The sequence below is a fragment of the Panthera pardus genome, unplaced genomic scaffold (assembly GCF_024362965.1).
Source record: "Panthera pardus isolate Hobbes unplaced genomic scaffold, ASM2436296v1 HiC_scaffold_13, whole genome shotgun sequence".
Classification (NCBI taxonomy): Eukaryota; Metazoa; Chordata; class Mammalia; order Carnivora; family Felidae; genus Panthera; species Panthera pardus.
In genome coordinates this window covers 120,779,781-120,806,673 of record NW_026526688.1, presented here as the reverse complement: position 1 = coordinate 120,806,673, position 26,893 = coordinate 120,779,781, and the positions used below count along the sequence as shown (strand labels likewise).

The 26,893-nt window shown below is 37.4% G+C and overlaps 1 protein-coding gene across 6 annotated transcripts in view; it reads right to left on the bottom strand.

Moving 5' to 3' along the window:
- Positions 1-531: 531 nt before the first annotated feature.
- Positions 532-26,893, bottom strand: part of PPP3CA (protein phosphatase 3 catalytic subunit alpha) — a 326,963-nt gene continuing 300,601 nt past the window's right edge. For 5 of the 6 annotated variants that reach the window (XM_053901385.1, XM_053901384.1, XM_053901382.1 and 2 more), the window contains 4 exons: positions 13,922-14,006; positions 8,570-8,667; positions 5,476-5,505; positions 532-2,278 (listed from right to left, as the gene is read on the bottom strand). In XM_053901385.1, the coding sequence (XP_053757360.1) occupies positions 2,082-2,278; positions 5,476-5,505; positions 8,570-8,667; positions 13,922-14,006 (410 nt within the window). In that variant the 3' untranslated portion in view covers positions 532-2,081. The remainder of the gene's footprint in view (positions 2,279-5,475; positions 5,506-8,569; positions 8,668-13,921; positions 14,007-26,893) is intronic. The other variant, XM_053901383.1, reaches the window with a different exon arrangement.

Below are 26,893 nucleotides of genomic sequence, written 5' to 3'. Positions count from 1 at the left end.
ACAAGCATACTTTATTACATAAAACAAAGTGCACTGAAAATGAACAATGTTAGAAACAAACTGGAATCTGGTGTATCTTAAATCTTCGGGTGATTAGATATTAGCCGAAGTGCCAGAATACAAATTTCATATCCATACAAATGCAACTCTCTTCTGTGATGAAAATGCACTTAGCAGCTTAGTTCTTTTCGCTTTAGCAGACAGGGCATCCAATACAACTGAAACAACCTGATAACAATTTTTGTTTTTCAATAAAAAGGAATGCTCTGGTTTCTTAACTGGCTCCCACATTCGAGGGAGCCAGAAGATGGCATTTGCTCTTTTAAATACATTTCTCTTGTCTGATTTGAGACACAAATCCACCAAGATTCTTACAGCGGAAGTAGGCACCCACCACACCTTACGTCACCAGGACCTCGGAGAAGCCTGGTGGAGTAAATCTGTGATGTGTGGTGTGGGCCCAGCACCTAGAAGAGAGCATGGTGGTTGTGAACATAACTCCCTTCAGCAGACTCAGTGAAAGGATGAGAGTTCTTTAAGTTCATGCACATTTTATTGAGTAGTAATATAAAATGCTTTGTCTTTGTCATTGTTACAAGTGCATGCTTTGATTGCCAACATTTCAGAAGTCAAATTACAAAGGCAAGGCTTTAGGCTGTAGTGAATTACTTGGGCACTTATACAATTGTTAAAAAATATGAATGGACTTTTGTTGTTGTTTTCAGAATGAACCAGTTGTAACCCGTAACTGATATACAAAGGGAAAAAAGTGAAAAAAGTACATATTTTGTGGCACATGACAGAACAGAACAAAAGAACTAAACCGTGATGACATTAACAGTTACCATGCATTTAGAGTTTCACATGTAACTACAAACTTATTTAAATTTCACAAGGTTTGCTAAACATGCTAACCATCTATATGTGCACTGACAAGCTTATGTTAAAAACTTTTAAGAATACTCTCCCCTTTAGATTTTTTCAAAGCTTTTTTGATTACAAAATTTCAAAGGCATTAAGCATTTTAGAGAATATAAAGTACGCCAGTATACATATATTTCCAGTATATGTCAGACCACTAAGCGCATTACAGTCCCATACAGGCCGATACAGCCATTTTTTTTTTCTTAAAAAACATGCATAGGCAGATTTTTTTTTTTTTACAGAATATAGATGCTTTATCACTGTACTTAATATGGTGTCTTGTTCACTATACTTAAAAATGCACCACTCATAAATATTTAATTCGGCAAGCCACAACCAAGACTTGATTTATCAACAACGAAAAAAAAAAAACCCTAAATATAAACAGCAAAAAAAGATAGATGTAATTATTCCAGTTTTTTTAAAACTTAAAGAAAAGAAAAGATATTCATTGCTAAATTAATAAGATAAGTGTTTATATGGAAAGAAGGGCATTCAAGCACACTAAAGAAACCTGAGGTAAGCATAATCTGTACAAAATTAAACTGTCCTTTTTGGCATTTTAACAAATTTGCAACATTCTTTTTTTTTTCTTTTTCTGTTTTTTTTTGTTTTTTAAGACTGCCTAATTCATTTTATAGCCATTGTCTGACAAGAGTAGCAAAACATTATCAATAAATAGTCCTTATTTAGTTTGTACATCATTTTGTTAAAAATGTTTGATGTCATCCATTTTTAGTGCTGCAACTGTAAACGTACAATAGAGTAAGAAATTAGACAAAGTTTTCGTGTCCAGTAACATAATAAAAGACCTTTCATTAACCTATCTAGAAGTCCCCAATGCAGTAGGAAAACATGTTCATTCCCCTAACATTGCAGTATATACTAGCGTTAGCTTTCTTTTTAAAGTTTTTTTTCCTATAAGCATTTTTAAAAGGCATACCCCAAAGAGGTGTTTAATCACCACCCCCACCAAAATATAGTTTATTATCTCTCTCCCTCTTTTTTAATGATAGTGTAAACTGAATCCAATTCCTGGCCCCCAGAGCAAATAAGCTACCATCAGAGGCAAGAACACCCAACTGCTGATAGGCAGCAATCCCCATCATGCCCTGCAGCTCAAAAAAAAAAAAAAAAAAAAAGTGAACAGGAAGTGGTCACTGGATATTGCTGCTATTACTGCCATTGCTGTCCGTGCCGTTAGTCTCTGTGGCGAGAGCCTTGTTGATGGAGTTAAGGTTGGCGTCAGAGGGCATGGCATCTCTGCGAGGTGGCATCCTCTCGTTAATTCGGTCTAAGCCCTTGGCCTCCTCGAAGCTAGTGATCTTATGTTGTGGTGAAAATCCTTTGATGGCTAAACAGAAAATCATTTAAAAAAAAAAAAAAAAGAGGAAATATTAGGTTAGCCGGAGGAGAGCAAAGGGCACAGCTTTGCATCAGGTGAGGTTAGAGATTTCGCAGTGAGTGAGGGGGAGTCCTTTAGTAGAGGACAAAATGACGGGACCTGAACACAACACAACAGACTCCTTACCATACCCGAAGATAACCAAAAGGTTTGAAAACAGCCAATGTCTCTTGCCAACCAAAATGTCCTCTTCAAGTGAGTAAAATGTACATATCTCTGGGTCTTCATGAGACTTTAGATCAACGAAATCCAAAGTGGATAAGTAAGGAAGAGGGTTGCTACCAGGGACAGGTATCTAGACTGAGCATCAACTGTCCACATCATGAGCATGATTAGCATCAAACACCCTAACCTAGACAGACCGTAAAACAGCTCTACTTCTGCCATTCCCCTGCGCTAACGGCAAATTCAGTAGAGTCAGGTGAGCTAGGTCTAAAAGTCTAGCAGAGGGCTTTAGAGTGGAAGCTAAGAGGAGCTACAAGATGAATTAACTTTGGGGGCGTTGCCATGCCATCTCAGAATCCCAGAAAGACCTTCTTGGTAAACAACTCAATGGTGGCATGAAGAAAAAACAGAAATTATAAACTCCTGCTTCTCCAGCTCATCTTTGGAAGCAAGTGGAGCGGGTGATAAGAGGAACTCAGAAAAAATCATGAGGATGAAGTAGAAAAACGTTGTCTGCCCTTCAGCAGCAAAACATGATGTTCAGATCAAACTGATGTTCACCTGGTATCTGTTACTGCCTAAATCAAAGAAAAACTCTTTCTTAGTGGATCAGTATAGATATAAGTAAAGTAACGGTTCAAGAATAAGGGGAAAATGCCTTTCATAACTTTCAGCAAAAATGACAGGATTGGTTTGGGCCTTTTTCAGTGAAAGCATGGAATTCTCAAGAGGCAGTATGGATATTTGAGTTTTTTCATTAATTAACCCTTAGTGTGCTCCCGAGATAGACAAGGCATTTGTACAAGAAACTTAAGGATTTCTTTAGTCAGTGCATGCACCAACCAGTGAGCTGAGAATAAAGTACGTAAATGGGCAACCAATGACATCAGTTTGCTTTACTTCCTGTGATGTGCAAGCCAGATTTCGAAGGGCCAATCACCAGTGCTGAACTGGGCTGCATCTCCATGGCTGATCAAGGACAATCTCATGGTACCTTTATCCTCCCCACCTTATATGGTGGGGGGTGGGGGGGTGGGAAGGCAAGTAGTTTCTAGCTGAAACGTTGCCAGCCAGTTCTACAGAAATGTGCAGTGCCTTTTATTAGTATGGATGAGAGTCTTCAAAGATAAACACAGTTGCTTCCAAACTCATTACATGATGAGAAATAGTGTGTTACCCCTCTGCACTTTAAAGGTTAGCAAAATGGTGATTAGTCAATTATGAGAGGAAGAAGATGGGGAAATGGGGAAAGACCAAGGCCCAAAGCAAAGCCTCTTTAATTCTTCTCTAAATTGGTAATAAATTGCAATATAATAGAGCTGTCTAATGGGCACCCACCCTGAAAACGCAATTATTTTGAAGGACAAAATAGTGGCACAGAGTGGTATTCTATTCTTTTTCTAAGCCACTGTGAATATCATTTCATCATAATGAATAAATGCAAAAGTTTGTCAAACGTGGTAATTTATGGAACGATTTTATTAATTTCAATGGCAAATGAAGAGGCTCTAGGTTTTAAAAGCCAATAGGCTGAGAGCATAGACATTCAAAATCTAGCTAGAACGATGGATGTGTTCGGAATGGGGCTCCATCTCTACTCAAACTGTCTACCCTGGTACCGAAGAACGTGCTCTGCTGTAGTTGCTGGTCAGACAATGGGTATTAGCAATTTACATTGGTAGTATACTTAACACAACACAGAGTCACAGAAACCACAGAAAACAGCCAAACTATCCACAAGAATGCACACGGCAGATTAGAATTTGCCAAAAGGAATAGAGAATTCCCACGTAAATAGCAGTCGATTCACTGCTATTTAGGAAGCAGTTGTATTTTCTCTTACAGGGCTATCATTTCCCCTACTGTATCCAAATCATATGCAAATTCAACAGTCTAAAGTGGCACTTTTCACATCGTTATCAAAGGACCATCCACACACAATTTTGGGAAAAATAAAAAGTGATCTTGCAAGAACAAAATACAACTGAAGAATTTTGTTTTAAAGGGGAACTTCAAATTATTCTTTTTTAAAAAAAATTTCCAGAGGGTATGGCGGGGATAACATTAAAAACGATTTTGATGCGCAGTTCTCTCATAACTGTGTATTTTTTAAGCCCTTGAATTCAAAAGTAGTTTCTAGAGGGTCAATGCAGTTGTCCTTGAGTAGTGCTAGGGCACAGTGGGTGATGTACAGTTCTTGGTGTCCTCGACAGCACCTAGCACAGTACCTGATTCAAAGCAGACAGTCAACAGTCCGCTGAGTGAGGACTGGATCATCACTGTTCTCGTAATGGCCACTGCCACAGCCACTGGGTATCTCTGAACTCTTTATAGTATCTTGCTGGCGCTAACTGTCCTACAAATACCAGTAGGTCAAAATTTGTAAGACTCACAGAACTGTTGATCTCATGCACAGCTGTCTCATGTTGGGATATTTCTTAGAGACATAAATTAGTGTTGAACTACAACAAAGCACTATTCAAATGAACACTTTTTTTTCTTTTTTGCCAGAAACTTCTGAAGACTAGAATTAATAAAGCTATTTTTCTTCTCTCCTTTTCAGTGCTGACTGAAAATGATTTGAGGGAGGGACATGGTTCAGCTCAAGGAATATTATTTTATGCGATATTTGTCGAAACAGCTGCCATAACCCCCACCCCACATCGTTCAAGATATATAATCCTTTGGTTTTCTGTGACTATACTAGGTTCGTTGTATATACGAAGTCAAACATAGCTTTAAGGGAAAAAAAAACAAACAAACAAACCATAAAAGGACATTTTCCCCTTTAAAGCAAGAACATTTTGGTTAATACTGAGCCACAACTGTTAGCCCAACACCCACACACTCTGTACAAGCTACAGCAAAATAATAATAATAATAATAATAATAATAATAATAAAATAATAAAAAAAAATGAATACACCCAGCAGAGCCCTTATCTGTTGCAGGTACAACAGAAAGGGGACTGGCCAATTTACCTTCATCAGCCTCAATAGCCTCAACAGTAGCTGAAGAGAAGAAAGGGGGTGCAAAATGAATGAGAAAAATGAGCAGAGGATTTTTAATTCTAAGAACAAATCAGTGACGTTCAAGGGAGCTCAGAGTATTAATGTTCCTGTAAGTGCTGGATTCTGGCACAGACAACAAAACGGAAACGGTATAAAGAAAGGAAAAACACAACGAAAATCAGTCTATTTTATGAGCTGGATACACCTATCTGAGTGAACTGGTTTTTGTTCCTTAATAAATGACAAAATGATTAACCCTTGAGGAACACAGGACAGTTTTCTTTTATTTAGATGGAATTGGTAAGAGACTAGGTTACTCTAAAATGTACACCTGACACAGAAAGGACAATAAAACCACTGCTATGCCTGGTGATTTAGGATTTTAAAATGCCAGACAAAACGGCAGACCTCGAAGCAGTGTCATAACATCAGTGGCATAATTCACACTATTCAATATTAAATAGCGAGATTCCTAGTGCAGCGGAAAAGTGGAGTGTGTATGTGTGTCTGCGTGTGCGCGAATTCAGAGGAACAATCCAATCAATGCATCAAATACAACTTGATGGTGTATGTAACTCTTCAAAGACAAACACCGAGCATGTCTAGAGTGGTAAAGGAGAAGGGGAAAATGGAGGCAATGATGTATGGAGTCTGGACTCCCTTTGCCAGGCAACCCAATTTAAAGTCAGTTTTCCTTCCCGGAATACCATCTTTGGAAATGAAATTCCTGAAATGCTATAATCAACTGGTAACATGTCAGTTGCAGTAAGAATTCTATCAGCATTTTAAAGAAGAGGCAGTTTAAATACTGAAACCTCAGCATATTTCAGAGGCAACACTTTAAAAGCCCATTGCTTTATCAGCAATTTTTATAATAAGGTTAGCCTCTGTATTCTCACTAGTACACATGTATGAGCCTTTCCACGTTATTAAGGCTAGTTGATATTTCCCTAATTAAGTGCTAAAATGCAAAACTTCTCTGTAACTCCAAAATGTTTAATATTAAAATTCTACCCCTTGACTTTAATTTGCATATTTCTTATAATTTGAAGTTGTAAGACTAGAGAAACAGCCAAATGTGCACTACAATTTTCTTACAGTGCCTTCTAAATCCCTTAAGATAAAAATGTAAAATGTTTACCACCATGGAGAAAAGCTAAAGAGTAAAACTTTAAGCAGTTTCTTCTTTTTGACAATTTGAAATCCAGACAGTGGATTTTGAAATTGTTTTAATGTATGTGGTTTAAAATATATAGTGAGTTTTCAAGTTCTCAGGACTAATGGGGTCCCAACCCTTATGTCTATTATATGTGTGTGAGTTTGTGTGTGTGAGAGCTCAACACAGAACAACATGCACCATTGGATTTAACAGAAAGTAACAGAAAAGGAAACCGAATAATCTCAGTTAAAATACAGGTGAAAATCTAGAAACAAAACAAAGAATTTTAAGAACTTAAATAACTTAAGTTCAAAAATAAAGCAAAAAATCTGGAACCGCACCAGCACCAACATATCAGAAATATGCACTGCCCATTATTAAATATATCTTTTCAAAGCAAATGTGGCACACAGTTTCTGATAATACACCTGCTGTACCTTAAAATGTGCTTATCAGAAACTATGCAGATTTCAGTCAATTAGGTAGGTTGCTGTGCATTTTGTGCATATAAATGATTCATTTCTGTTCACTTTTTAGAAAGCATGTTTATTTTGGTGGGAGAAGTCTTGTTTTTTTAAGTTATCAAAATTATTTTTAGATATAAATCAAGGGGAAATGGATGTATTTTCCTATCTTCATTTACAAATTTGTGACTTTTTGTGGGAACTAAGACATTGATTTTGGAATAAATTCATATGAAAATAAAGAAAATTATAGTGATGCTGAACATGGCTCTATGTAGCAGGGGTGTGCCTAAATCAAGTAACCAACCGTAAGAATAGATTCATCTTCTAGATTGAGGGGTAAAGATGGGGAGGGGGGGAGAAGTACACACACACACACTCAAAAAAAGATTCGGGGAAAGATATGGAAAAATAAGCAAGAGGCTGAGATTAGTTTTCAAAATGTTATAGCGTATTTCTGTTTTACTGAGTTTTATTCATTGATTTAAAATCTAATCTAAATTTTCATAAAGTATTATTAAAATTTGACTCTAATTAATGGTAGGATTAGTTAAAATAGCAAGACAAAATTAACAAACATAAAAGAATATATAGTAACTGTGATGTCTGATGTGGTGGCCACTAGTCACATGTGGCTATTGAAAGCAAATTAATAAAAATTAGCTAAAATTAAAAAAATCAGTTTCAGTTCCTTGGTTTGTACTTGCTATATTTCAACTGCCCGATAGCCATATGTTGCCAGTGGCCTCTGTACAGACACAGAAATTTCCATCATCACAAAAATTTCTACTGGACAGCACTCGTCCAGAAAGCTACACATTTTAATAATAATAATAAAAATCTCTACATTAAAGGAAATGTTTTCATTCTTTTCTAAAAATAAAATGTGGTTATATATACTCAGTCTCTTATGTTCTGGATGGAGAAATCAGAGAAAAGACACATAGGACTCCCAATTTCTACTCAAGCAGGTAGCAAAATCACCCTGTTTAATGTTCTTCCATTCTCCACTACAAGCTAGACCGTAACGGATGTGTATTTATGTGAGTGTTTATTTTTTCAATCAGACAGCTAACCAGAACATTTAGCAAAAGCGTCATAAAAAAAATTGTTTTTAGCAACATAACGGCTCAAAGCTGTCCACGCTATCACGTGTGTAGACAAACCTAAGTGAGTCGTCTCCAGGCGGGGGCTGACTATGCGGTTAGGGTGTACATGAGTGGATGGCGGGCGGCGGGGGAAGCCTGCGTTCCAGGGAAGAGGGTGCTATTCTGTCGGACACTACTGGTCAAACTGATGTGGGGTTTCAGCCCTTCCTCCCGCTGAGAACTGAAGACCAAGGCCAAGGCCGAGTTCAAATGGATGAATGAATCAGGCTAACAACACCCTGGACAGAGATGCCCGGGCACACAGTCCTACCGATACCAGTGCGCCTGCTTACCGCTTTGCAGGGTCTGCTTCCCTCCAGAAAGCACTCCGCTGGGGAGCATGCCCGTGGGAGTCAAGCCTTTCAGCGTTAGCACGCTCTCACTCTCTTCTCTGGAAAGGGACAAGGGGACAGAAGACATTAACTTTTGTTTTCTTTAAAAAGAAAGAAAAGACGTGCAGAGGGGGAGAAATGCATACTAGAAGTCACATCTAGGCTCTCTGGATTTTATTTTCCTTAAAACATAGTACGTATATACTTTTAAATGTTTCTTTCTGAGACAGAGTTAGAGAGCAAGCAGGGGAGACGCAAAGAGAGAGGGAGACAGATCCCAAGTAGGCTTCATGCTGTCAGTGCAGAGCCTGAGTTGGGGCTTGAACTCACGGAGGGTGAGATCATGACCTGAGCCAATGTCAAGAGTCAGACACTTAACCGACTGAGCCACCCAGGAGCTCCTAAACATAGTATATTTTTATACATTCATATAAAAGTAATGTGTCAAAGCATAGTTGCTCTGATAGAGTTTATAATTATATGCTTGTGCAAGTTCAGCCTCTTCGGAGTCCTGAATTCACATTTTCACATTTTGCAAGCAGGCATTCAGGATATAGAATGTTTGCCGGGCACCCTCTGTTGATATGTTAAATATGTTAAAAATGAGCCATGGAGAGTTCTGAGGTAAGTTTTCCAGCCAAGGCTCAGCCCAAGTAAGTGCAACTGACTTCTCTTGGGAGAGAACACCAAAGAGTGTGTGTATATATATATATATATATATATATATATATATATGTATAAAAGAGAGACTTTAAAAAACTCCGTGGTTTATGGATTACAGCACCTAGCAGGTACATTCAGGGCTTATTAAGTAATTTTGACATCACATCATGAGCGCACAAATAATGACAACCAGACAGTAAAGCAACCGGTAACATTTCCTACCTTTTCTGTTCAACAGTCTCTTTCCCCACGGATTTGCTAATATGACATTATTGTATTGCTCATCGTGACAACTGTTTTACAGTCTTACGGACATCATCATTTCGATTATATTTATTAGCCACAGCACTATTAATCACTTTGACTTATTAATAAATAACAATTATTAAATAACCATAAAACGGGAATAATACACATAGCAGAATAATTCCACATAGCAGAAACTGTAATCCTACATAATCTGAAAAAATGTTATTATATATATATATACACACACACACACACACACATAACGTTTACAATATGTAGAACTACCAATGCCACATTTTTACGAAGATGTCTAAGGTGACCCAAACAGAATTCTTTTTTAAAAAGTTTATTTATTTATTTTGAGAGTGAATGAACAGGGGAGGGGCCAGAGAAAGGAAGAGAGAATCCAAAGCAGCATAGAGCCCAATGCGGGGCTCCATCCCAAGAACCGTAAGATCATGACCTGAGCCAAAATCAAGAGTCAGATGCTCAACTGACCAAGCCACCCAAGCGCCGCCCCCCCAAACAGAATTCAAAAGTTATTCCCCCAAACCTACTACTTCTGCAGCCTTTCTTCAACTTCATCTTTTAGTTAAGCTTAACGCATCACCCCTTCACTCCTATCCTCTCTCTTTCTACCCCCCTGCACCTCCACTCAATCAGCACACCTTGAGGGTAGAGCCCTCACGGTATTTTCAGGATCTTACCACTTCTCTTTTTAAGACAGCTTTATTGAGTATAATTAACATCCCAACATTATTCATCCATTTAAAGCATCTGACGCAATCAATTGTTTTTAGTGTATTCGCAGAGTTGTGAAACAATCACCATAACCAATTTTAAAATATTTTCATCACCCCAAAAAGAAATCCCCCCAGTATCTGCATGGCTCACTACCTCCCTGCCTTCAAATCTCTGCTCAAGCATCACCCTCTAAGTGAGGACTTCCTTTAGAAGCTACTTAAAATAATATTCACCTTCTATTCTCCCTATCTTTCCTTGCTGATTTTATTTTTATCTAAAGCACTTATGACCCCTGAAAAACTATACAGTTTATTTATTCTCTTGTTTTTTTAAGTATCTAAACCAGAACGGCACTTAGTACATAGTCCCCATTCAAAAAAACATTTACAAAAAGAATGAGTAAAAGGAAAATAGAACGGAGAATGGCAGTGTTATCCACATTTTAGATTTCTATATCCTTTACTGCAGTTTAAAAATATTAGGTTTGAGATGTTTACAAATCGTTGTGTACCCTCATACAGGTATTGCAACCTTTTCAGGCTTCTGTTGTCAAACCAGTAGAGGTCACATAAAGAAAAAATATCTTAAATGCTAATATATGGATTTGGAAATTGGGAGTATCTCTAAACAAATGAACTGGGTGGCTCAGTTGGTTGAGTATCTGAGTCTTGATTTCGGCTGCGGTCATGATCTCATGTTCGTGAGATGAGCCCCATGTCAGGTGCTATGCTGACAGTGTGAAACCTCCTCGGGATTCTCTCTCTCCCTCCCTCTCTGCCCCTCCCTGCTTGTGTGCGCTTTCTCTCTATCTCGAAATAAACATTTAAGAAATTAAAAAAAAAAAAAGAAATGAACATATATTTTTCTTTGCATTCATATTCACAATCAGGCTTCTTGTACCACCATTCCCATTCATTCATTACACTTTAAAACTTTCAGCTTCGCAAATTCCTTTCATTTCTCTCTTCCTTTGTATCTTTCCTCCTATGGCCTAATTTGCTCGGATTATTTCAGTGGCTTCCAAAATGTCCCCCCTGACATCAGTTAGTCATCATGTTAATCAGTCTTCACACTACCAGGAACATGGGTTAAAGCATGCCTCTCATCCTTTGAAAAGCATCCCATGACGCTCAATGCCTACACACAGAAAACAAAATACTTTACCGTGCTATGCAAGCCTTTTCAGGATCTGGACTCAAAAACATTTTCAGATCCACTTTTCCCTAGATTCCTCACTTACCTTCATGTCTTGCCACGCAGCTCTTCTGAATTCTCAGGATTCACTGACCATATCATTCAAGTCAGACACTCACTAGTACTGCTCACTAACTGAGTTTGCACACGGTGCTTTGCTGCAAGGTTGCCGTGTGGATTACTGTCAAATGCATGCACCACGAGGCCTGACACCAGGCACTTAGCAAGTGCCCATAAAGCATTGCTTTTAGGACCCAGTGACTGTGTTCTTGATGACTTCTTAGCCTTCAGGCATGCCTTTACCACAATTCAGCACCTAACGGAATCCAGCCTATCCTTCCCAGTATTCGTCTTCACTGTCAACCTCTTCACGAACGTTTTTTTTTTTTTTTCAGGGAACAGAAGAGCTCCATGGAGCCCTGTCCTCTTCCACAGGAGAGCATCCCTTCATGTATTTAGCACACGTTTCATTGTCTTAACTTAGTTTGTTGTCAACGTGTCTGTCATTCCAATTCGGTATTTGTTGTGCCTAACTCAGTGTATCGTACACATTGAATACCCAGTCATTACTTACGATGCTTACTTACTAAGCTTTCTCTGGCTATGACCCCCCTTCATTCTTCAGATTTAGTATAGATGCTTTTAATATAGGAAAGCAATAAAATATACCTTGTTTGTATTTTCCATCAATGTGTGCAATCTCAGTCAAGTCACTGATCATCACGGGGTGCAAATGGACCATTTCTCAGACGGATACATCTTAGGTATCCATAGGCAGCAGACTGCAGGGACTTTGCAATTTTAAGATGTAGCTATGATTCTCCAGCATGGCCCCTCCCACCTTCATGTGGTTTGAAGACTAACATAGATGGAAACCAAATTTTTATATTAAGAAAGGCTTCTCCTTTTTCCTTAAATATACTTTCACTTGGAAATTTTGGAGCTGTTTGCTTCCCCTTCAGATGACAAAAATAAAATAGTGTTTATTTGTAAATCTGAGGCATGGTAAACAAGCAAGTGACAATGGAGAGGTAGCTGTCGAGCTTATGATCTTCACATGGTTTCCTGCCCCCATGGGACACTTTCCCAGCCACACAGGCCTCCTTGCTGGTCCTCAAAACTGCTGGTTTCTAAGAATCTTTGCAGTTTTGCCTTAAACATTCTTACCTCTGTATCTTCATGAAGATCACCCCCCCACACACACCACTTACCACTCAAATGCTATTAATTCAGAAGGTTCTTTGTTGGCCACATACTGAAAGAAGTGTCTCATCTCCCACTTGCCATCCCCTTGTACTGCTTTTCTTCTTCAAGGTACCTAATCAGCGCTTTAAGTTTTATTGGATTTATTACTGAATGAATGAGGGAGTCCTGAAAATTCGGTCAGGGATAAAAAGCCTTGGAGCAGAGGCAGCCTCATTCATTAGGCTGTGAGGGGGGCAACGATGCTCTATTTTCAGCTTTAACACGACTTTGCAGAATTTGGCTGGCCAACACAGAGCTATTGTTGGCTTTGATTTGGTGTCTTTAAGAAAGAGTGATATTGCTTTTCATCTTTGTCATGGCTCCCTGCTTTTGGCATCGAGCTGTTTAGTTATTCTTTAGTGATTCTACCAGGAGTGCATTAGAAATAGCAAGGAGAGAAATCAAAAGGGCCCATGTAGCTACTCTGGGAGGAAAAATTGAGACAAAAAATTGGCAAAACTTAGGTTATGAATCATACAACACGGAAATGGACTATTTCTCAAGGTATTCCTATTTACCCTTGTAGATGAGTAATTGTGAATTGACCACATACGGCTCACATATAAACATATTATATTTCAAAGCAAATTTTTTTTAAGAGAAGTATGAGTTACTTTGTTTTATCTAAGAGTAGATAATAGAATTTATATATAAAGAAAAGTGTAGTTAATTCTCTTTAGGAAAATACTTGTTTTCTAAACGCCAGATCAATAATAACATGATTCAGGATCTATTTAAAAAATAACTACTACATGTGAATTGTAACATTAAATAGTTATTTTTTCTCTCTCCATGATTCATTAGAATAATATATGTTCACATGAACAAGCTCTATGGTAAATGTTCATTTCCTAGAAATCTAGTGAAGTGTACCTGATAAATTCATCTTTTACCACAGAGCCAGAATGAAAAGTAAAATGAATTATAACAGCTTCCCTATATCACTGCAAGTTCAACCTATTGTGTTTTAAAGTCCAGCAGCGAACAGGATGACAAAACAGGAATCAGTCCATTTGGTGGCTTTCTCTACAGAAATAATTTGGTATATTTCAGTTTGACTAAGATAGTCAGGAATGAACAATTCCATTTAAAAGAAAAAAAACCTAAGGAAAAGCAAATATTTTCCAGTAAAATAAGTTACGAGATTAAAGTATCAGAATGCTTATTAAGTGACACATAAGCACATTCAAAACAGAAATACGGGTACGATGATCCCACCTGAGAACTGAGAACACTCGGGCCATTTTGCCTATTGCTCGGATCTTGTTCCTTATCACCTCCTTCCGGGCTGCAGCTGTTGCGCCTATATTTTAAAACAGAATTAAGTAGTCAGTGACCTTTTATCTAACTGTAATTATCTTACAAATTTAAAGCTACAACCGACTATATAGTAAGCCAAGCCATCTCTGCATACCGCGCCCCCCCCCAAAAAAAACCACATGGATTTATCTGTGAATTAATTTTATTTTACTTTATTCAAGTTTATTTATTTACTTTTGAGAGAGAGAGAGAGAGAGAGAGAGAGAGAGAGAGAGACAGGCAGAGACAGGGAGAGAGAGACAGAATCCCAAGCAAACTCCACACTGCCAGCACAGAGACTAATGCGGGGCTCGAACTCACAGATGGTGAGATCATGACCTGAGCCGAAATTAAAAGTCAGACACTTAATCAACTGAGCCACCCAGGTGCCCCCTGCGAACTGATTTTAAAAACCTATGCATCTGGCCATTAATACTTGGATGTGGCTCTTGAGAGGTCCCCAAAATGCCAAGAGCAACTTTTGAGATTTCCAAGGGGGCGGGGGTGGGTAAAGAGCTGAAAAATCATGGTGCTGACAGGGTAGGTTCCTACCCTCCTCTTCTAATGGAATTCCCTTCTCTTCTGTTTATACAGAGACCGTGTGTATTGGCAGGAAGAATCAAGTGAGTCACCAGGATTTTCTACTCATTTCCGGACCTCTCCATGCTAGGAAGACTACTTTAGGAAACTGTCCTTTGGAAAGTTCTCTCTTGAAGTGACTAGGGAGTGTCAACTCCCTAAGTTCCCTGAAGCATCATGTTTGTTATTTAACCACCATAAAACATTTGTTTACGCATTTGATACTTTTTCATCTTCTGTTGGTTCCCAAATTCTAGAGGGAAAAATGGAAAACTGCCAATTTGGATTTAGTGAGAGATGGTGGCACATGGCTTGTATTTTAATACTTATGTAAAAAAGTTACACATAGGTTTGTCTGAGTAACTTTTACCACTTACTCCATTTTCCAAATGAAAAAAAAAAATCAATCTACGTAGGTTATTATTACTACAAACATTATTATTATGTTTTGAAAATAAGCCTGTATGGGTTTAGTGAATCCATTTTTTTTTTTTTTTTTTATTAAATTCCACAAGCATGTTTGGAGAAGTGTAAATCACAGGAAAACATCTCGCTTAAGATTTTTATAATCCAAAGTAAAGGGGCTGAGATACCATTTTGTCCATTATATGGGTCTTCGTAGAAAATGTTAACACAAGAAGATTGTTCCTCTAGTTCTACTACCATGAACAGAAATACAACAAAATATTCTTCTCAGATAATATTGGAAAGGTTCCTAATCCAAATGAACAGTTTAACTTGCTTAGAGACTGCAGTCCATGGGTGATCATTGGTGTAAGTTTTCATCTTTTAATCTGAGATACGGACAAGCTTTCTGACCTTTCTGGAAGGAGAGATTTCTGCTTTTTCTCTTAGAGGGTTTTTAAGAATGTGATCTGGAATCTTTTGCATAGTTTGATCAGAGTCAAACAATTAATCACCACCCTAATATTTCTATACGAAAGAAAACTCACATCAAAACTCATACCATGTTGAACTGCCTGGGGGAAAAACCTCTGCTTTTCTTTCCCCCCAAGGAAAATGAACACATAACGGGCCACTGTCTTCTCCTGAGTAAGAGAAGAAGTGATATTAACGCACACCCATCTCACTACCCATGGGTGTTCCCCACAAGGTATGTACCCAGTGAGCTGGTTTCTTCACTTTGTCTTCCTGACCTGAAAGCCTTCAAATAGCCCATATATCAGGCCAATTCTTTCTCTCTTGTGGCAATCACATCATGGTAGGTATCTCCCAACATACTGATTGGCAGAACTTACTATAGCCAGTGATTCTGCCTGTAGATGAATAGAGAAAACCATTCTCCAATCCAGTCTTTCCAATGATGAAGTGAAACCATGGATTCTCATTCACTAAGTTCCTTGAATTATACTCTGTTTTCCAGAACATTTGAGGAGAAGATAGGACATGCATGGGATCTCTGCCTCAAACTTTATCCTGGGTTTCTAACAATTTTTATTACTTATGATTTGTAATTAAGATTCTTTATACAACAAATCCTGTTCTGGAGACCATCCAAAAGTCTAGGTTTTTGTGCCTGCATTGTAGGTAATTTATGCTCAAGAGGCTACTAAAGAACATGTGTTAGGAAAAAAAGTAGGATGGCAATTAGTCTCCTTAAGGCTTTTTTCTTATATGTATTTTTTTCAGTTACATTCTGCTCAGAGTCTAACACTGCTGTTCCTACTCCATATTGACTATTTCCAGTCTGTTTGACCCAATGCTCTCAGAGGTCATGATGAGCTAAGTGAGGGAAAAGATTCTGACCCTCTCCAACACACAGTATGGCCAGATCACAAAATCCATCAAACAGACACAAAGAATGTAAAACGTGGGTGAGCTCCAAAAGTGGCAACTATATTTAGAAGCACAGTAAGAAAAGAAGCAAGAAGGACTGGTTAGAAACAAAATTGTACATATTTAAGAGAAATGAGAAAGGAAAAACATAAAATAAAACAAGTGAAAACTATAGAAGAAGGATAATTTCCCAGAAAATTTTCAATAAAGGGCTTGCAAAAACCATAAGCAGGGCCCTAAGTTGGAAAGGGAGGGAAATAAATTATATAGAGCTATCCTCTTCAGCTCAGTGTTAGTGGATTCTCAGAAAAATGCTCAAATAAATTCTGAATTTTAAATGTAAAATGAGCATTCTGATAGAGCCATTTTATCATTCCTTATTTTTTTCAGATCCAATGATTTACTGAAGAGCATGTAACCAGTATTCTACTTTGTGCAATCACAGTCGTGCTCCTAATAAATGGTGATGCACAGCGCATTACGGCAGTTTTCTTTTCCTTTTATTTATATTCAAGTTACTTAACATACAGTGCAGTCTTGGCTTCAGGAGTAGAACCCCACGATTCATCTGTTACATATGACAGCCAGTGCTCATCCCGAAAAGTGCCCTCCTTAATGCCTATCACCCATTTAATCCATCCCCCCAACCCAACCACTTTTCTTAATGAAGAAATGCTATCTTTTTAAAATTTCTCAATAACACAGATAAGTAAAAAGCTTTACTACTCCTTTTATAAAATTGGAACATACTTACTCAAAAAATCAAAATTAGCCTAATCATAAACAGCATAAAGAGACATACGAAATGAATATGTCTTGAAGTTTTATCCTGGGGATTGTTTTCAATATTTTCCAAATATTGAGAATCAAAATTAAACTAATGCCAAACTTTGGTAACCTCAAAAAATGTAAAATACTCAAATAGGGACACTTGGGTGGCTCAGTAGGTTGAGCATCCACCTCTTGATTTTGGCTCAGGTCATGATCTCACAGTGGTGAGCCTTCTTGGGATTTTCTCTTCCCCTTTTGCTCTCTGCCCCTCCCCCTGCTTGTGTGTGCACTCTCTAAATAAATAAATAAATAAATAAATAAATATTAAAAAAAGTAAAAAATAAAATACTCAAATAAAATAGCTGAGTTAATACGTAATTGAACTTAAAGGGACTGAAAAATAGTGGGGTAGATTTAAGTTCAGATACAAAGATCCTTGTATACTTAGCATTATTCCTGATTTCTGGCATTTTCCAAATGCAGAGCCCCAAATTGGGCTCTGTGCTGATAGCATGGAGCCTGCTTGGGATTCTCTCTGCCCTTCCCTCCTACCTGCTAACACACTCTCTGTCAAAATAAATAAATAAATAAATAAAAAAGAATTAAAAAAAAGAATATAACATTTTAACTTGAAAGTCTAAAACTGCAAGGAACATTTCATATGTTTTTAAAAAATTAGTCATTTTAAGTAAAATTACATTTTGCGTTTCCATTCTAGTAATTCCCACTTCTTTTTTGAGCACTTCTCTCTCTACAACTTTTAACTTCTAATCTTTCATGCCTGGGGTGTTATGCTACTCTATCCAGAACCTAGGCAATCATGCATACTCAATTTTCCTCAAAGTGGAAGAGGCTAATGTATAGACCAAGGGAATCTTTAAAGACTCGCTTTCAACACGTGTCTTTTCTGACCTTAACTTGGCACCTGGACGACTTCTCATGAAGTTTTAAAGGCGTCCAAGCCAAGCCAAGAGGCTTGCTGAGTAGGTGCTGTATCCCCACAAGGCGGATTTCAGCTTCTAAGGGGACTGGGAAACTGCAGCAGCATTGTTGCAACGAGGGGCCGGGTGCTAGGGTGAAGAGAGATTCTTACCACATGGGACACCCGACACACGTCACAGATGCTCCGCATCTGGCCCACAGCTCCCACCCATTGAGCTACTACGGCAAGTTCCTCAGTGTTCACTGAATTAGAGAACGTGGGAAGTGCTGGATAGAATGCAGTTTATTACCAAAAGCATGTATTTACTAGGTGTTCTGGTGAGTCTCTCCCATATAACCTTCTATGCGCCAACCACCAGCAACAGAAATACGGATTAAGCATGATCTCTGCTTTAGGAAATCGCGTGAACAATGACAACAGAGTGTGACAAATAGTGTGCGCGTAGCAGTGGTGTGCCCGAGCTGGCTTGTGTCCACTAGTGAGAGTAGATGGAGGGCATCTCCTCTTAACTCCACATTGGTAGCCTGAATCAGCGGCAGGGAAGAGGTTTTATACCATGGAAAGCTACAAAAGCCACAAACTAGGGCCATTTCTCCCCTGCAGGAAGGGTAGTCAAACATGTACCAGCACGTCACTGAAAGTAGGTGTTCATTGCCTGGAGGCACGAGAAAAAAGGTCACTGAAATCATGACAGTTGAAGGATCTTGAGGGATAAGTAAAAGTGAGAGAACAAGGAGAACTGGGTCTTCTCCATAGAAGGAAGACAATTCTTAAACTTTTGGAGGCCGCAACAAGCCATGTTGTGTTGAGTGGTGGTGAGAGGTCTGGTGTGAATGGAGCCGGGCATGCTGGGGTGAGGCAAGGTGAGAGGAGAAACAGGGGCTCCCCGGACCAACCTGTTAAGGCGAGCACATACTAGCACCCTTGCAGTAGTGATTAACAGAACTTACTTTGTCACTTTCACTTATCTACCAAAAAAAAAGAAAGAAAGAGATGAACTGATGGAGAGGTAGATAGATATGTGACAAGGCAAATACTAGTAAAACCTTGGTTTGTGAGCATAATTCACTTCAGAAACATGCTTGTAATCCAAAGCACTGGTATGTCAAAGCAAATTGCAAGAACCATTGGCTGAATTGTGATCATGTGATGTTCGGCGTTATGTACTGCTCGTTTGGCAAAACACTGCTTGTTTATCAAGTTAAAATTTGTTAGAAATGTTTGCTCATCTTGTGGAACACTCGCAGAACAAGTTACTTGCAATCCAAGGTTTTACTGTATAATCAAATGTTAATTGTGGAAAGTCATGAGTACGTGGATATTGACCATACAATTGTTTCAACATTCTTGTATGTTTAAAACATTTCATAATAAAATGTCAAAAAAAATAATATTTGGAAGAAGCTTGGTTTAGAGAGAAAAGGGAGCAGCTTCGAGAAGCAGATGTCTCCATCCTGCCCTTTGTGTTACATGGGGAATGGGTGAACTTGCCAAAGGAAGCAATAAAGAAAAGTTCTCAATGCAGCTACATGCAACCCATCCCTTCTCCAAACCACTCTAGGAGAAAATTGGCCTGGTAGGTTTTGTTTTATATGCCCATCCAACAGAATCTAATTGCTTTCAATATCTTTTTGTAATTGTAAGAAATGAAGATGATGAGCGACATAAAATTTTATACTCAAATGTCTCATAAAATAGGAATATTTTCATATTATTAGAATGTGAAAAAGTTACTTTTCATAAAAAGCAGAAAAAAGTGAGGTATTCACTCTTTAATGTAAACAGTAACAGAAATTCTCCACTTCATTATTAAATGGGCCTCAGTTTTTATTATTTAGGTTTCTTTCTTTAAAGGCCTTTTAACTAATATAAATATATTCCTAGCATATATTTTTAAATAAAATATGTTATATACGAAAGTGCACATATATACTAACATTTTGCACTTTTTCAAAGGAAAGATATTTTAAGAACTACATATTACTAGTAGGCTTTAAATCTGTAACTTTTAAATTTAGATTCTAACAAACTAATAGAGGTTTGAAACACCACCTTTCCAAATTTGTTAAAAGCTAACAAAGTTTATCTATTTAGGAAGTTTATTCTATTTGAAAGTAAAATTTTTATCATGTTTCATTATTATTAAGCAGAGTTTCGATGTACCCTCCAGATACTATTTTTCATCAAGTAGAGCAATTATTGAAACTGAAAAAAGGCTATTGATGGAATGAAGCATGAGATGTTGAGATTAAAAAAAAAAGTATCTTGTGTTACATTAAAAACAAAAACTAGTTAGGTTTTCATCCAAAATCAGCACCTTTGAAGTACAAGATATAAAACAGATAAGAGTCGTCAGATGCCTCTAAATACCTTGCATAACTGTTTTGTTTTGTTTTGTTTTGTTCTTTTTACAGATGAAGATGAAACCATAAGTATACAGACTATCTTATTTAGGAGAATACATGTCCCAAATGGCCCCTATAAAGCTAGGAAGGCAAACCATGTGACATAATCCCTAAACCTTATTCTTTCTTGTCTTTTCTTTCCCTGACCTAGTTTAGCAATAACAAATCTTGAGCTTCTATTTGCCAACAAAGTGATGCTATCTAAAAGTTATTTAGACATCCACCTGCTTTGCCCTTGGCCATGAGTGTGACAAAGGGCTTTACTACATTTTCCTACACTATGCCAGGCATTTCAGTCCTTGGATTTAGGAACAGCACCATAAGCACTGAGTAACTTAACTTTTACATTTTTTTACTCTTGCATGTACAAAAGAGTATCCTCCAAAGTATACTATTCCCGCCTCCAAACTTAAATAGTTGTAAAGAATATAATATCATCGACACTGCCATTTTCAAGTGAAATGACTACATTACATTTCTTTTTACTGATGGCCTATAAATATCACAGCAATTTCATCCCACCACCATCCATTTAAAGAAAAAATTCCATGAACAAGATACTCACTGATATTTAGAAATCTTACATGTGTCCTTTTTTCCTTTGAAATTGTATTTCCACTTCCCTGATTTTACTCTAGTGAATTGTATATCGATACTTTATAATATTTTTATAACTGCATGGTACTTTGTCAAAAACATGTTTCCAAGTCTAAATTAAATGTATTTTTTGGACATTTCCTGACACATTGCCTTAACTGTTCACAAATTCCTTTGTAATCAATATCACAACTATTAGTAGTGCATAATTGAGCTAGATAGCACAAATCTATGATAAATATTTAAAAAGCATAGAAATATAATTTTATTGGATTGCATCCCTTAATGACAAGGATAGGAGGGGGTTACACTGCTTTGATTAAGGATACTTCCTAGATGCTGAGTTTTTCCAGCATCTGTTGGTACACCAGTACTAAACATCTCAAGGGGAGGTTCACAATGATTGTGGCTTGGGAGACCTATGCTTTGCTATTAAATTGGGAGAAGGGCAATTGAGAAAGAAGAGGTGGAAAAGAAGAAGCTGCAATGAGGCCTGCAGCCTCCAGCTCAGGTGAGTTTTAGGAAAGAGGACATTTGGAAGCCGAGGAATCGAAAATGGATTCCCTTACAACTCCTCTTGCAACATCCTTGGGTAACACCAGTAGTACAAATATTCTAGCATGAAGACTGAGATAACTCAGTTTCTAGAGTTGATAGTTGCTGGAAGATCTCCTGGACTAGCCATAACTTGAAAATCTGCATTGCTCGACCACTCTTTGGACTAGTCCAAAGAGATTGTTAGGTGTTGGCCCTTACAAATGGCTGTACATGTGCTTATGGAGGTTATCCCATTAGGCAGGAAAACACATTCAGGATCCCAAATTTTAAAAATTCCTATAAAACTTCATTTTTTTGAAGGTTATAACCTAAAATGTTTGGAACGCCTTTTTAACTTTGATTTTAATTCTACCATATTATATACCCAGAGGTGGTAAAATTGGGATAAAATGGCTACCCACTTCAAGTCACTCCAAACCACATATTCTGAATTTTCCCCCTATATTTTTTAGTTCAATGAAAATCTCAGCATATTATAGAACCTGCAATCGTGTCATATTTGGCATAAGACTATTCTGTCTTGGATCCCATTTTGAAAACAACAGATGATCCTTTAAATGATATTTTTTTAAAATAAAAAGTCTCTCCTGTGTAATGGATTTTAAGAAAGGCCAGTACAGCCTAGACTGTTTTTTTTCCCCCACTTCTTTTGTCATAAAACATAAACGAACTATTTGGATAGGAAATCTTAAAAATATACAGACTACTCCCAAATGTCAAATAACTGTCATTATTTGGTTATCCTACATAATTAAAAGTTACTTCTGTTTACAAGCTTTAATTTGATTCTGTGGACTTTTGTTCTCTGAGACATTGTGTTCCATCTGTTCAGTGATTCCTCAGTAGAGCCACAGAAATTGGCTATCAGGCATAATTCTAACTTGGGTAAAAATTAAAGACCTTAAAATAGACCAGAGAACTTCCGTTGATTTTTTAAGAAATTATCACATATTCAAACTATGCCTGACAAAGAACATTTGAGTTTGTTTATATTTACCAAAGTAGAACCTAAAAAGATGTGGAATCCTAGTTGGATTGGCCTCTCATCATGACAGAAACACATCAATTTTGTAAACTGACAAGTGAAAATAAAAGCAAAATGGGGGCACGGAGGTGCCTCAGTCGGTTGAGCATCTAACTCTTGATTTTGGCTCAGGTCATGGTCTCACCATCATGAGATCAAGCCCCTTGTTGGGCTCTGCACTGGGTGGGGAGTCTGCTTAAGATTCTCTCTCTTTCTGCCCCCCCCCCACTTGAATAATCTTTCTCAGTCTCAAAATAAAAAATAAAAATAAAGAATTTAAAAAAGAAAAATAAAAGCAAAATGAAATAAGATAACAAATGTGAAGTTAATAATTCAGACCTACTGTCTTCAGGAGAAACAATCATAATGTCTGGGTGTTTAATCTATCAAGGATTATTCTGGGTAGATGAGGGCAGAACAGTTCAAAAAGGTATCTATTAAGGACCTAATTATGCATATATGCCAAATGCTGAAAGAATGCATTCAGAACAGAACTTAATTCTGGACTCTTATGCATTTATAAATTTATCAAATGCTAGGACTGTATTTAAATGTTATCTCTGAAATTTATCAAATGCTAGGACTATATTTAAAGGGGGGAAATGGACAGAGTAAAGTATTATGTTTCATTGTCCCATGTGTCAAACACTAGCTAGAAAGGTAACTGGGCACCATCTTATAGCACAATGAAAAAGCACACTGAGATACATAAAGCAACTCCTTGGTCTGACAGTGGAGGACCCTGAGGCATAAGCATGTATTGAGCTTATCTAAAACAAAGCCACTCAAAAGTCTTCTGATGCTATTCAAGATCTAGGTGGGTGTTGTGTCAGTACGTGGAGGGTGTGGTGAGGTTTTGCCCAAGAAGAAGAAATAAAGAAAGGAGCATTAGGTTCTGGCCAGTGATCAGTGCACAGGCTTGCAAAGATAACTTAAACGTTTAAGACTTTAACATCACTTAAAGATATTATTCTCTTATCAGAGGAAGGGGATATGCCAATCAAAAAGGTACCAATGGGCCACAGAGGCAGAGTAAGGAAGAGAATCTGAGGCAGACATCTGAAATGTCTAGGGAAGTAGTGTCCAGGGAGCAAAAGACCTTCCAGTGTTCTGGCCCTAGTGAGGGCTTCAGATCATAAAATAGCTGGCTCATTCACTTCCCTTAGGACCTGAAGAAATTGACATGTGGGAGGTAGAATAGAACAGTGGTGAGGAACCTCTACTCTGGAGTAAAAGACCTGGGGTTTCAGCTTCTCCATTCACTAGCTGTGCTGTCCTGGACAGATGACTAGGTTTTGTCATGTCCATGTTCCTCATCTATAAAGTGAGGAATGTTCAAAGTGCTTTATTTGCATTATTTCACATAATCCTAGCAACAATCACATGAGGAAGTATTATTGGTTTCCATTGTCCTCAGGATGATTCTAAGGAACAGAAATGGTTGGCCTAAGGTCAACCACTGAGAGTGCTGACCCAGAGCCAAAATTCATTACCGTAGCGGGTTGTTTGATCCACTTCATAGGAGGGTGGAAGAATTAAATAAGTAATGGGTTCACTCGCTCTTAACATTCAACAAACACACATGCCACATGTTTTATACCTACTAAAGCACTTAGCACAGATCTTTGGTACATGAGAGGTACTCAAAAATGTTTGCTATAATTATTAAGAAGAAAGAAATGCTTGTGCAGACATGGATATTCCAGTTCTTCTAAAACTCACACTTCTCTCTGTAAATTAAAATAATGATTGTGTGATATTCCTTAATATCAAGCTCCCTAAGTTGGGGCCATGGTTGTGTTTTGTGCCAACCAGGCTAAAGGCTGTGTCCCTAGTGGCACATTCACTAGGGAAAATGGTGGCAGACAGCTGGCTTCATTTTTGGTAAAAAAAAAAAAAAAGAAAAAGAAAAAAAAAGGAACATTTCAAAAAGTTGGGCTGACCAAATAGAATCAAGATTTCTATTTCTGTGGAGGGCTGAGAAAAAGTAGGAGAAAAGTTTTATGACTTCTCATAAGTGAAGAGTAAAGAGGAAGGAATAACAGCTTTTTAGAAGGGCAAAAACAAACAACGCTCCGAGAAAAATATTTTTAAAATCTAGATTTTCTGAACACTTATTTAAGTCTTTCATCGAGCCCTTAAACTCGCCATCAGAGATCAAACAATTACCATCAAGGGAATGCCTGAAAAACATTGGCCTCCCAACAACTCTGTCTTCAGTGGTTCCATCAACTAATAATTATTCTCACATAAGTATAATCTTCAGGCTGACAACTTGGACCTATAAAATGCCTTAGTACAAAGAGAAACATGAAAGCTCTGGCAAAAACGGAAGAAGAACTATCTTATTTTCTCCCAGTATCAATTTTCAGCAAGCTTACATTACCACTATAGTCCCCTCTGTGAAGAATACCCCTTTCACATACCAATTACTTGAACCTTGTTTGTGAGAAGTGATGCTTTTCTAAAATATAGACATATGTATACACAAAATCTTTGCCTTCATTGAGGAGAAAGAGCTGTCTACTTCGATGCTTTTCAAGTAAAGAATATATTAAGCTTTATAGAGCACACACTTATTTCCCTTCTTATGATGCAACATGGATTTCTTTCTCAAATACATTCATTTGAAGTGTATGCTTAGATATACAATAGCTAATGTTTAGTATAAGTTGACCATGTCACCAGTGGCTTAAGAAAGTCTCAAATACTACAAAAATTAATGATTTTTAAACCTATGCAAAAATACTGTAGATGAGTAACATACATGTGTCTATGGAAATACAGCATAAAATTCCAGAGCATTATTTTACTGTGAGCATAATATTCTAGCCAATGGTGGACATTATCCAACCAATTAGTTATAACAAGGATATGGCTGTTTTTTCAATTTACTTTGTTCTGCAAAGTCTGTGCTTCCACGTAATGTGAAAATCTTGCTAGGTAAAAAAGAAACACATTGTGCAAAATGATGGTAGTACAATGGGAAAATAAAGCAGTACTTTCAGTGTCCGTGTTACTGTATCATTTTAATTAGTAACTTAAAGGATTTTAATTATTGCAATCAAATATGATAAGCTAGACTTGGTGATACTGATTATATGATGGCTAACCAGGCACCTTGTATGACAGTCAAGGCCCTAAAACATCAATAGCCATAAATATGATGGGACTTTCTATCCTACTATCTACTAAATCCCTGTGTATTTTTTAGGCATGTTTCAATTTAAATGATATACTGGTTATAACTATTTGTTTCCTTTTTATGGCATAACTATGATTTAAAAAAAGCAGTTACCTGTACTATAAATGGAACAGAGTACAAAGTATACATTTACAGTGACAAAGATGATTTATCTTCTAAATTACACACCAAAATATTACATAATTGAAAAAAAAAGACAACACTAAACTGGAAGGTAATTAACAAAAGGCTGAGAAAAAATGATAAATCCTTTTACAAAATATTGAATAATTTTTGTTTATATATATCTTCCTTTCACTTTCTTCAATTACATCATTCAAACTCAGATATTATAAAAAGATAAGATTGCTTAACACTGGTAAAATAATACCCATTTCTGTATATAATTTGCTGATAAACTTGGGTAGATTTCTCACATGGCCATACTTCCTAAAGCTGTAAAATACATGAAGAGTTTTTCTTATCCTTGTCAGAAGCAGAAGACAAGAAAGATGTCCTCTATAGTTCTTTCTTTAGTTGTCAAATATTTTGTCCCTAGTCATGCTCCCTCCCTCAACCCTTTTTTTTTTTACATGTTTATTTATACTTGACAGAGAGAGAGAGAGAGAGTGAGTGCATGAGCGGTAGAGGGACAGAGAGAGGGAGACACAGATTCCAAAGCAGGCCCCAGGCCTGAGCTGTCAGAACAGAGCCTGACGTGGGGCCAGGACCCACAAACCATGAGATCATGACCTGAGCTGAAGTTGGACATTTAACCAACTGAGCCACCCAGGTGCTCCAACCCTTTCAATTCTCTGTAAGACAACATATTTTAAGTTGGTTTCTTGCTGAACAAGACTCTCAGCTCAATGAAGGCAGAAACCATGCGTTTGCCTGCCATTGAATACACAGAAAAAGATATCCTGCGAAGAAATATTTTTACAGAGAAATAAAAATATATAAAATAAAATGAAAATATAACACGATATGAAAATTGAGGTCCTCTGGATTTTATTTCTTGGCCTTTTGCCAA